General features: G+C 41.9%; 1 protein-coding gene across 5 annotated transcripts in view; it reads left to right on the top strand.

The window, feature by feature from the left end:
* Positions 1–12,075, top strand: part of ASCC1 (activating signal cointegrator 1 complex subunit 1) — a 289,341-nt gene extending 277,266 nt beyond the window's left edge. For 4 of the 5 annotated variants that reach the window (XM_088475726.1, XM_088475725.1, XM_088475728.1 and 1 more), the window contains exon 10: positions 11,565–12,075. In XM_088475726.1, the coding sequence (XP_088331852.1) occupies positions 11,565–11,681 (117 nt within the window). In that variant the 3' untranslated portion in view covers positions 11,682–12,075. The remainder of the gene's footprint in view (positions 1–11,564) is intronic. The other variant, XM_088475729.1, reaches the window with a different exon arrangement.
* Positions 12,076–13,119: the final 1,044 nt, after the last annotated feature.

Genomic DNA, 13,119 nt, shown 5'->3' with positions numbered 1-13,119 from the left:
GCCGGGGCTGCATTCGTGTTTTTAGGTGAGCGGTGTGTGACTGTGTCAGTGTGTGTAGTTTTTGTCAGTGTGTGTCTGTGTGCCTGTGTCATTGTGTGTGTAATGCTGAAATGTCCATCATATATATATATATATATATATATATATATATATATTGTGTGTGTGTGTGTGTGTGTGTGTATATATATATATATATATATATATATATTGTGTGTGTATATATATATATATATATATATATATATATAGTGTGTGTGTGTGTGTGTATATATATATATATATATATATATATATTTATATATAGTTGTGTGAATATATATTTATATTTGGAAACCCCCCTTTCAAAATCCTGCATTTGCCACTGTGTGCTACCACAGTGTTAGCATGCCCTATGTGCAGTTCCACAGCAGCTGGAGTGCCTACCTCTGATCTATACAATACAGAAGGCACATTTTATAACACAAATGTACAATACAAAGAACATTTTATTTGTCTGTATACAATATAAAGTGCATTTGTCACTCACCGCTGGGTTACATGGAGGTTGGGCCTGTGTTCCCCGACTCGCCTCCTAAGTGTCTGTCGCATCGGCTGGGCTCTTACCTATTCTGCCGCTAGTGGCCACCATCATGCTGGAGTTTGCTTGCTCAGTCTAGTACTATAATTTCCTACCTCCTGTAGATACTCTGCTTCGCTTTTTATTGTCCTGCCTTCTAGTACTTCCTGTGGATGCTCTGCTGCTTGTTCTCTTGCCTACCAGTGCCTCCTGTACATACGCTGCTGGATCATCGAGAAGTTCCTGGTGGATACTTTGATGGACTGTAGTCTTATCCTTTATCAGCATGTGCCCTCATGCTGTCTCCATACTGACTACCTTCTAACAGTATTTGCTACCTCACAACGCTATTACTGCCTTGCGTAACCTTCTGTGTTACCCTCTATTAGTTGCACCTGGATCCTGCTCAGAGGGCCGTGACCTGCAGAATACTGCATCAAAGTCCAAATTCCCTTGAAGGAATCCCTGGTGAATACCAGTACTCCGTCAGATTCCGCACGCCTGGGTTGTTCATAGTGTGATGACACTGAATCCTAAAAACACCAGTGAATTCTGACAATATTCTTGTAACCACAAATCGAAACTTAATGTAAACTAGTGACTGCTATTAAATGCCAACTTTTAAGACAACTATAACATTTTGACCCCCCCCCCCCAATCTCTGTTGCTTTTGCAGTGCATGTCCTCCAAAGCTCTAATGACTTTTCAATTCAAGCCTCAAAAATATGTGGTGGGTTTTAATTTTGACTACCACAAATCTATATAGCTTTATTATGCAGATTCCAGATCTCTGCTCACTTTATAATGCAGAGCACCTTACATCTCTGTCTACCGGTGTAACCGTTACGGACACCTCTTAATCGCTAAAGTTAAATAATTTCTTTCCAATCCAATTGTGGTTCCAAAGCACAAAAAGTTATATTATGCAAGAAAAAAGTATAACACGCTGTGATCTAAACAATTAGCGCAAAAAGCAAGTAAAATACAAAGTACAGCCGATACATACGCTAGCGCTCTGGATCCAGTTCTCAGTCATCAGTCCTGAAGCTTTGGTCATCAAAGAAGGGAAATGACTCCCTTATGGTGTCCAGAGCAGTAGCCTATATACCTTACAGGTCACAGATAGAACAATAGAGACAAGCTGGCATGATTCCTTTGGTCCTTGCTCCTGGTCATTCTGGTCATTGGTTAGTTCATACGGTGTCATCAGTGGTATGTCTTAGTTCTCCAACAGTTGCTTTGTGTAGTTTCCCGCCGAAGAACTGGTTAAACTGGCTACCGACACTACATACAAAATGTTAACATGCTAACCAATAACTCCCTATAGTTCGTAACTTGCGGACGCATGATGTGATCTCCTTGCCGATAGAACCGGAGATCTGCAAATGAACAGGGATTTAATATAATGCCAGACATGACATGTCTACTATGTTCTAAACCTTAGATGTTATTTAAGTACATATTACATCATAATTATTAGTCAATATCCTTAATAACACTGGTTAGTAACTATTGTGAATGGGAACCATCTTGCATATGTGCATCTGTGTGTTGAAATAACAACTATATACAAATGAGCGTCCATGTGTGAGTATTGTGCTTATGCATCTGTGTGTCTGTGTATAGAAATATATATACATTTATATGTGTGTGCGTTATGTGCATCAGTGTATGTGTGTGTTGCGCATCAGATTGTGCGACGCAAAGTAGCGTCGTGGAAACGCATCATCAGACCATCGACGACCAGATCGTCAGATAATAATTGTGTGCAATCATAACCAATTATTTGACTTCGACACCGTGTACTCTATATAGGTGCCCCTGTGTTCTGGCCTGGGAGGCAAATACTCCACTGACAAAACATTTAAACAATGTTTTGTTTACTTGTGTCTATAATTTCATGGGCCTGTAAATGGTGTGTACTGAGTGGTGTACAGTTGTCACAGGGCTATCGGAACGATATATCATACACATCATATGGTGTGTACGTCCGATCTGTTGTTAATGATGGTCATTCATCCCACTGTTCTGCACTGCAGATGTGACGATGCAATGCACGAGCCGGTGCTGTTACATGCAGCATGTAACGATGCACCACGCCATCGTACGCCGGGTCGCGCAGTGTGTACGATGCGTGCGATTCATCATTACATCACATCATCGCTGGGTCCACACATCGTATAGTATACACACAACTTTACTCTGGGAAACATTTCCAGCATGGCTTCCTTTTATTTACTTTAATGGCAATGCAGAAAAGCAAGGCCGGCCCATGCATTACATTTCATTCAGTCTGTGAAGATCTAGAATAATACCTGTCGCAGGTTGAAGCATATCTTATTTTACTCAGCTGTATATTGTTTTTCTTGTGCTACATTTGTCAAAACCAACAGAAGGATGGATTTGAATACACAATAGTCAAAACATATTTTTATTCAAGATTCCACATACTGTATATAAACAAGAAAAATAGGTGCGGTATATAATAGAAAAATAGCATTATTAATACGTTTTTATGTTAAAATAGAATATTATAGCTAAAACTGTAGCAAGAGAAATTAGCAGTACTGTACTAGTAAATAAATATGTACTGATTTATATCGGTAGACAAAAATAATGCAAATGTAAAAAATTCAGTTTGCTTGGGAGGAGCCAGTGATGGATCTGTGAGATGCAGAACACACTGGTGCACAGTTTCTATGATGTTATTGCCAGATCACGATTTTTGGCATTAATACCTTTACCTCATGACAATGGCACCTAGCATTTGCTCTGCACAATCGGTTGCAAACTTGACTACCGCCACCACTGGTTCTGCTACTATTGCTGAAATTTACATGCAGCCATAATTTGTGAAAATGCTGCTAGACCTACAATAAATGTCTACAGCTATTATAAAATGCCAAACCGGCACTGTTACTACTAGTGAGTGACGGATGTGATAGCTGAGATCTGGCATGAAGTTTTTAAAATTAGATTTACTAAAGCTTCTAAAACAGACAATGGTGGTGTTGCCCATAGCAACCAATCAGATTGTCTTTCATTTTATTGAATGCAATAGAGAAATGATAGACATAACCTGATTGGTTGCTATAGGCAACACCACCACTCTTCATTTTAAGAAGCTTTAGTAAATTTACCCCGAGATGACAGAGTGTCATCTAAGGGAAAATGGAAGACTTAAAAAATTGCGATTGAAATCTACCTAGCTGGGGTTGGTAGTTAGGGCAGGTTAGGGATTTCATTGTAATGTCTATGGTTATTTGCCAAAAGTATCAAAAATTGTATTTATTTATTCAGAGGCTCTCTATTCCTTTGTTTCATATTTACATATCAACATATAGGGTCTGACTCAGAGGTGCACATAGTGTCAGTGCCTCATGCTAGAGGCCGATGTTTTCAGTCTGTACATGCTTATGGTTGTTACCGCTCTATGACCCAGATTGAAATTGCATGCAGAGAGATGGAATTTCAGTGGGCTTTTCTGGTTGGTAACAGTGGGGTGGCTAGCCAGAGATGGGCGTGTTGTGGTCAGAGAGTTGTTCTGACACTGGCAGCCATGTTCAGATGGAGAATCTGTGCCTCCATAGGGCTGGTGCAATCTTCGATGGTTCGACTGATGTGCATCTTAGTACGCACATCGACGGATTAACACTGTGGCCGATGGGCGTCTCAGTAGGAAGACCATTGGACACGGCAGTAGCATAAAGACTGAATCGTGGCAAAAGCCGCAGACATGGCTGCAACTGCGTCCACCTCGGAACTAGACCTAGTTTCATAAGTACTATGCATGCTGTGAGTGATAAAATATTCAACATCTGGTAATGAGTACACTGATGATATAAAATGTCTGCTGAATAATCCGGAAGGCAAGTCATAGCTATTCCTTTACTATAGTTCTTTCGCCCTGACAGCTTATCGGTGGTGCTGTCCCAATATTGTGTTAAATTCCTCTGTTCATCTGTTATCGGTGTCAATATCTGCGTACGTCCCTCTCCTACCCCCTGCACTCACTGCCTACATCCCTCTCCTACCCCCTGCACCCCTCACTGCCTAAGTTCCTCTCCTACCCCCTGTACCTCTCACTGCCTACGTCCCTCTCCTACCCCCTGCATCTCTCACTGCCTACGGCCCTCTCCTACCCTCAGTACCTCTCAATGCCTACGTCCCTCTCCTACCCCCTGTATCTCTGGCTGCCTACGTCCCTCTCCTACCCCCTGCACCTCTCACTGCCTACGTCCCTCTCCTACCCCCTGCACCTCTCATTGCCTACGTCCTTCACCTACCCCCTGCATCTCTGGCTGCCTACGTCCCTCTCCTACCCCCTGCATCTCTGGCTGCCTACGTCCCTCTCCTACCCCCTGCATCTCTGGCTGCCTACGTCCCTCTCTCACCCCGTGCACCTAAGTGTTCACATCGCCCCCCGTACCTCTCAGTCTGTGCGCTGACAGAAAGCGGCTGAATCTCTTCCTCCCCATCCCCTGGATGGCAGTGGGCTCTCCACGGGCAGCTCGTGAACCAAGCAGGGGCACTTCTCCTCCTCCCCGTCCCATGTCAAGCAGTGGACTCTCCGCGGTGGCTCGGCACAAAGCAAGGACACACACACATCTTCATCTGCGCTGAGAGTATCGGGTCCCAGTGCCAGGACATGAGGGCAGAAATGCTGATGCGACAGCAGTTTTAACTTTGCGACGGCCATGAACCAATCAGGGTGCGGACCGGCAGCCAATCAAAAGCAGCCACACAACTGCTTCTGATTAGCTGGCGGCCGGTGCCAAACTTAAAGGGCCATCGCTGATTCCTCTTTGATTGGCCGCTGGTCCACGATTGGTTCAAAGCCGGTGACAACTATAAACGGCAGTGCTGCTGCATCCGCTCTGGCGTTGGGCCTGATACACAGTGAAGCCAGCGCTGATCAGAGATGTGTGTCCCCAGCTGGACACATCTCCAAATAATGCTGCCAACCCAAATCATTCAATAGTGCACTGACCCAGGGGGCACATGGCTCCCTGCCCCACAGCCCAGCCCGCCCCTGATCATCGCCTGAACATGCAGGCCAACTTGACGATATCGACATGTTGTGCATGTTCAGGGATGAGGGAAGATGCCTGCACTGAACAACATATCGTTCAGTGTGGGCACATTATCCACTGCACAAGATGAAGAACAATTGCACGATTACGTGTAGGGGATACGCTCCTTTAGAGGCATCTGCAGCAGAAACGCAGGCTTTAGCTGAATATGATTTTTTATGGCATTCTGCCATGTCACAAGCATTGGTGTACAATTGCTTCACCACTCTGTATGTTAATACGGATCACTGCAATCATGTTTTCAGCATTCAATGTATGTTTGCTAACATGTTTTCTTTTAAACTGCATATATATTTAATGCTATTCAATTGTCCATCATGTAGCTAATAGAATATTGTTTTGAGCTGTATTTTGTTTGCTCTCCTAGATATTAGAGCTCCAAGTTATATCCCAGGTTTGCACATACTGAAGTTTGTAGTCATGGTATGACTATGTTCTTAAAAAGCTCCGTTATAGTTACTGACCACTTTAGATTTGCATAATACATTTAAGTGATCTATAAGATCAATAGTTTTTTGTTTTTTTTTCATTTCTTAGAAGCCTTAACTCTCTGCAATTGGTGATCAAGGACCAGTGCAGCATTTAGCAAACCCAGATAGTTGCAATGGGGCATATTTATCAATTATCGGGTATTAGACCTGATCATTTTAATTTCGTATTGCCGTTATTTGCGCCGATAAAGAAATTAAATACGTCCAGAATGTAATAATATACACATGCAGGGTCAGGCTATCCCTGTGATGTGTTAGTAGTGAAGTGATCGCATCAGTGGTCACTTCACTACTCTTTCGGGACTCCTGCTCCGGACCACACATGCATCGGCCATTGCCGTCCCAGTAAGTTTTGCAGAATGTAGCCCATAGGCTACAGCGGCTAATGCCATCTTCTTCGCATCCCGGAGCTTGGTAACTCTGACAGCTACGGAGCTCCCATAGAAATTTGTTGGGCTGTGTCTGCTGTCACAAATGGAAGGACCACTGCAGATATAGAGCTATCTGCTGCGGCCCCTCCTTCATACATTCAGGGGATACTTAGGGCTCAATCCAATTAGGTGCGAATTGCGAGTAGCGAGTTTGTTTCCTGAAACTTGCAGACTTCGCATCGAAACGCGTTCCCGAGAATTTGCCAATCCAATTAAAAGTGGCATGTGAATTGACTGCCAAATGAGAATGTGAGAATAGTGCATGAAAAAGTGGGGAGACCATTCTGGACCCCCCAAAATGGATAATTTCGTTAGCAGAACTGGATATAAAGCATTTTGTGGGCATTAGAAAGGTAATGTAGGTTTTTAAATGGTGTCAAATGGCTGATTTGTGGGTGGTTGTTTTGGGTTTTTTTTAAATGCAAGAAAGTGATAAACAAACTTTTTTCTTGAAATCCGAAACAAATTAAACGAAAAAATTAAAAAAAAAAAAAATATTAGGAAAAAGTTGATTTTGGGGTACTTTGAGGGCTCCTCGAAAAATTTAAGGAAAAAAATGATAAATAATTTTTCAATTAAAAGAATACTGTAATTAAATTTGGGGTGCCTAAACTAATGAAAAAGTGTATTTTGGGGTAATCTGAGGACAATATTTTTTACCCCCAAAAAGTGACATGTAATTATTGGACTAAGGACCTCATTCAGAGCCTCTAGCAAAATGTGAGCGCTCGCTCTGAATGAGGGCGGCCGCTTCTCTCTAAAGAGCCGGCCTCCTGGCCGTTCGCTAAGCTGTGGGTGACCACCCACAGCTTTAGCAAGCGGCCAGGTTGATGGTCGCGATAGTCAAGGCCATCGCGACCATCGGGGCTTGCGACGAGACCCTTGTGGTAGGGTCTCGTCTGCCGCAAACCCCAGTGAGCTTTCGGCTCTAATAGAGCCGGAAGCTCACCACTGACATCACGAGTGATGTCATTGGGGCTGCCCCCAAACGGCAGGCATTCCGTTTGGCCACCCACCCCCCCACCCCGCCTACAAAACGGTGTGAGCTGTCGATCACCATCGACAGCCACCCTTTTTGTAGTGAGCCTTGGAGCGAGAGAATTTTTCTCTCGCCCCGGGGCTTGTGCATGTGCAGTGCGCCCGTTGCGCATGCACAGGGCTTCAATATCGACCCGCTTGCGAGCGGGTCTGAATGAGACCCTAATTAAGCTAATTGGAAAGTTCCAATTGCCTAATTAGTCATTAGAAGGGTGTCCAAGGGCTTCAGCACAGTGTCCCGACATTTTAACCTTAAGATAAAGATTTTCCTTTCCATCTCTCACCCTCAGGGAGGTACGAATGGAAAAATGCGAATTCAGTCTCTCGGGTTCAGTGCGAGTTGCTCGTCAAAGAGAAAATAGCAACTCGCATCTCTCAATTCGCGCCTAATTGGAATGACCCCTAAATGTGTTTTCGGGGGATATGCCGCAAATATTCAATGGTAAATAGTCCCCAAAGTGTGGCAAACTATATGTGAAGCAAGCAGTAAAACATTACATTGAATGTAGAATATTAGTAAGAATCTATCAGTCACATGTGTCTGCATGCTGTTACATCAAACTGGTTTTATGAATAACAAAGACCATAAAAAGGCGTTTTCCATGAGACCCTGATGTATTGGATACATAACTACACCACTTCCTCCCTGTTACAGAGATGTCTTGAATAAAAGGGTAATATACTGATTGCAATGTGCTTTGATCCAAGTAGCCATACAGTATATACTGTAAGTGATGGTACTGTTTTCAAGTACTATATATGGCATTTTGTTCTAGAAATGGACTTTTTAACATAGTTGTAGTGTAAATAAAAAAAAATGTACTTTCAACCCAGAAGTGCGCTATAAAGCAAGAAAACTCCAGAGTTATGTCTTCTTATTTCCCCTGTGTTATTGATTTAGTTTAGTTTTTCTGAGAACTGATGAGTAAAGGACCCTGGGAGTACATTGTGTTCTCCTTCTGTTGTTTGAGGTTCACATTGTGTATTGCTCTTGAGTTGATTGTAGCTATTGAAGCAATTTGTTTTGATTTTCTTCCACTTAGAATATGAATGAAGGCTAGCAACTCAGTGTAGTAGAGTAAGGTCATCATCCTAATTATATGTTCTTTTTCGTGATTAAGGATAGGTCTACAGTATGTATTTTGTGTAAGGCATTGTTGAAGTGACTATAATATTTTAATAATTCCTATTAGGAAATGAATTATGAAATGAACAGATATTAAGAGTGGTCATATTGGTGTAAAATATAAATTACTGTATGCAAAAAAAAAAAGTAAGAATCTCTTCCATCAATGTAATTTAAAACAAACTTACTATCTATCCCCAAGAACTAAAAATGTGTGGACTTCACGTTCCTTTTATAAATTTGAATACAGCCAACTAATACATCATAGGAAATTGCACTGCATTATATTTAAAAATATATAGATTACGCACACCCACATACTGGTTTTACATGTCTCATCTGATAAATACCAGCTGGGCCATAATTGGAAGAGGCCCAAATCGCTAGCTTGCAGAGAACATATGAATAGAATTTGGTTTGTATGCAAAATGGAGTATAGAGCTACTCTCCACACAGGTCGAACACCCCTAGAGCCGGCCCTGCGTTATACCCAAATCCCACTCCACCCCTTACCCATCACTCATACCCACCCGTATAACCCCTTTACACACATTTCTCTCTATACCCCAACACAAGACCTCAGACACCTTCCCCTCTTATCAACAGATCAAGAACAACATATCTTTACCACCTGCAGAAAATACACAGAGTGGACCCCATTCGGGCCAGCCCATAGTTTAATACAGCCTATTCCATCCCATTTAAGACACAGCCTCTAAACAATGGTTTGTGACAGCCAACCCGTTGCAACTCACTCAGAGCTTTAATATAACTGACAACCCTTTTTTATATGCTACATATCCTGAATTACAACATCAGATGGAAACCTGCAGCATCTCTGCTATTTATTGAAGGTAGAGAGGCACATATACTGTTTCAGGGAGAAAGTATAAAACACTACACTACCAGGATTCTTAGAGGTTTGTTTTGCCAATATTCATAATGTCGGCATGTTAGCATTGTGTATGTCGACAGCCATCAAGTCAACATAATTAGAATGACGACATGGTGCAGCAGCTTCACTTACCCGGTCCAGTGAAGATGTCAACAAGTTACATCATAATTGTAAACATATTCTGACTGTGAGTGCATCTGTTTTACTATGCTGTTATTCTGACTGTGAGTGCATCTGTTTTACTATGCTGTTATTCTGACTGTGAGTTCATCTGTTTTACTATGCTGTTATTCTGACTGTGGGTGCATCTGTTTTACTATGCTGTTATTCTGACTGTGAGTGCATCTGTTTTACTATGCTGTTATTCTGACTGTGAGTGCATCTGTTTTACTATGCTGTTATTCTGACTGTGAGTGCATCTGTTTTACTATGCTGTTATTCTGACTGTGAGTGCATCTGTTTTACTATGCTGTTATTCTGACTGTGAGTTCATCTGTTTTACTATGCTGTTATTCTGACTGTGAGTGCATCTGTTTTACTATGCTGTTATTCTGACTGTGAGTGCATCTGTTTTACTATGCCGTTATTCTGACTGTGAGTGCATCTGTTTTACTATGCCGTTATTCTGACTGTGAGTGCATCTGTTTTACTATGCCGTTATTCTGACTGTGAGTGCATCTGTTTTACTATGCTGTTATTCTGACTGTGAGTGCATCTGTTTTACTATGCTGTTATTCTGACTGTGAGTTCATCTGTTTTACTATGCTGTTATTCTGACTGTGAGTGCATCTGTTTTACTATGCTGTTATTCTGACTGTGAGTGCATCTGTTTTACTATGCTGTTATTCTGACTGTGAGTGCATCTGTTTTACTATGCTGTTAGTCCGACTATGGTCAGGACAGGATGTGACTACTTTATCTCCGTTTTGTGTTGAAGCATGGTTAGTGCAATTTGCCTTCCCACTTAATCACATCAATGCAATCAAATTAAATTGCAGCACACTGCAACTCTGCCAGTGTTTTGTTGATTTAAACGTATCTTTATTTGTTTAAGTGATGATTGTAATGATTTAGAAGTCAGTTTAATCACTGGTTGGATTCATATTGAAAATTTAAATAATATAATCTATTAATGTTACTTCACAGGGAAACTGTTTCCAGGGATTTATTTCCATGAGCTGGACAGCTATGTAATTAATGCTAATAGCCATCCCATTTACAAAATATCTTTGCCACTGCTGCTGGTATCGTATTTTTGCTTCTGTGTATAATAAAATTGATTGATAACAAATAACAGCCGTGATCTAGGTAGGCTCAAAATCCTCAAGATAAATATTTAGTTATAGTCCTATGTCATGTACTTATGTTTAGTACACGTCCCATAGACTGGCATGGAATGCTGGTACTTATAGTTAGTTCCACATTGGCTGCCGAGCCACAGTTTTCCTGAGCCTGCGTTATGCAAACACATTGTCAATATCGAAATCCAAACATATTTGAAAATCATCAGTGGATTGAAGCTGGAAGCACCACAGTGATTAACATGCAAATAGCCAATTAGTATTTAAAAATCTAAATTTTCCCACAGGAATATTATTCCCAAAGTTCTCTGCATGCAAAGAACTAAAGTCTGTACTGAAGAAAAATAACATCTTGGCTAAGTCTACTCTAGGGCTCCCACTCCTCTGGCAGTGACGAAGACACATATTCTCATGTGTTTACCATGTTTGGGTGCTGATGCAAGTGCATTCCATGAGCACAAGTGCTCAGGGCAGCCTTCATGCTGAATCCTATGTACCCTCAACATTGAAATCTGATATAACAGCAGAGCACTGCTGTCTATTGAAAAATAATGAAGTAAATTGACATTCTTGAACTTTGCCGTTGTCCAAATCCATTCCTAATCACTTACCTGAAACATTCTGTTTTTGCAGCTTTTTGACCATTTCTGTTTCGGGGAACTCAGCCTGGACACGGTTCACCTTTCTCAGAGGTTCTCTGCTGATAACTCTGGCTACTACTCGTCAGCTGGACACGTCCGCTTGTACTGAGGAATCTGCCTGTCCGTAACCGACTGATAATCTACTGCTGGATTGTGCGAGATTAGGTGGCATCTGCAGGTTTTTGTTTTACATTTTGTTTAGAAAAAAAAAGCGATATTTATCATTGTTACCTACTTAGGAATTCAATGAGATGTGTACATAAACTAGCATATTACAGCTTTAGGCAAACCAGCCTTATTTGCATTTCATTTAAAGAGAATAACATGTCTTCCCGATGGGATGTGGTTGGCATCCTGGCAGTCAGGAGGTCGGCGCTCAGAACACCTGTGCCGGAATCCCGGCGTCAGAATCCCAACCGCTGGCATCCCAATAAATTAGGATTAGGCTGTAGGGGGGAGAGTTAGGATTAAGCTGCAGGGGGGAGAGTTAGGATTAAGCTGCAGGGGGGAGAGTTAGGGTTCGGCTGTGGGGGGGGGGTTTAGGGTTAGGCTGCGGGGGGAAGGGGTAGGGTTCAGCTGCAGGAGGGGAGGGTTAAGGTTCGCATACTTAAGGTGTCTGTATTCTGACCACCGGCATCCTGACCATTGGGATCCTGTACCCAACCTTTCACGACCTCCTTATTTATCATCAGTTGTCTAATTATTGGCTAAAAACTATTATTGTGCCACAAAAGCTTGCAATGTAACTTGTTATTGATAAACATTAAAGATATAAATTTTACAATAATTTTGCCGATTTTTTTTTTTTAACCCAGCTATTTACTACTACATTTAGGCCCTGAGGGCGAGCAGAGCTAAATGGATGAAATGTACCCTTAAAATGACTGCACATAGAAAAAGCATCTATTTATTTTTAAGTGTGCACAAGCAGCAAACCTGCTAAAATATGTATGCAAAAACATTAATGTATGCATTATAAGAAGAAAGCCAGAAGTGGTTAATTAGTGTCCTCATCATTGTGTATTTGCAAATTGGCCTTATGCACAAATTCAAATGGTGTGGCCTGTTTAGGCATCCAATATATAAATCTCATCCTACATTACATCATCCCCTCCCTCTCCCCTGCCTTTCCTGGCGAAAATGTCAGATTAACTGAAATCTGCATATGTGTGCGGCCTCTCTTCTGAGCATGCATAGAATGAGTTGCATACTTTACGCTACACAAACTGTTTTATGTTCAATTCCTCATCAACCCCTCGGTGTGAAAGACTATAGATGCGCCCAGTTACATCGCGCAACAAACATGCACACGCATCATGCCATGCGATTCCCCGCGCCTGCATATGCTAAAGTACGCTATGGCGTGCACTACGATCACACCATGAATTCCTATGGAGGTGTGGTCGTGTACGCAGTGTGTATATCCGCTTGCGGGCACTCTTCTTGCGCCATGCGTGGCGTGATTTATCGCACCAACGGCAAGGATATAGCTGGACATATCTGTATGTACATGTCTTAGTTTTCTCTATATAATACAGACATATTTT

Source organism: Taudactylus pleione, unplaced genomic scaffold (assembly GCF_031769625.1).
Source record: "Taudactylus pleione unplaced genomic scaffold, aTauple2 ptg000016l, whole genome shotgun sequence".
NCBI lineage: Eukaryota > Metazoa > Chordata > Amphibia > Anura > Myobatrachidae > Taudactylus > Taudactylus pleione.
This window is presented reverse-complemented; position numbering and strand designations above follow the sequence as displayed.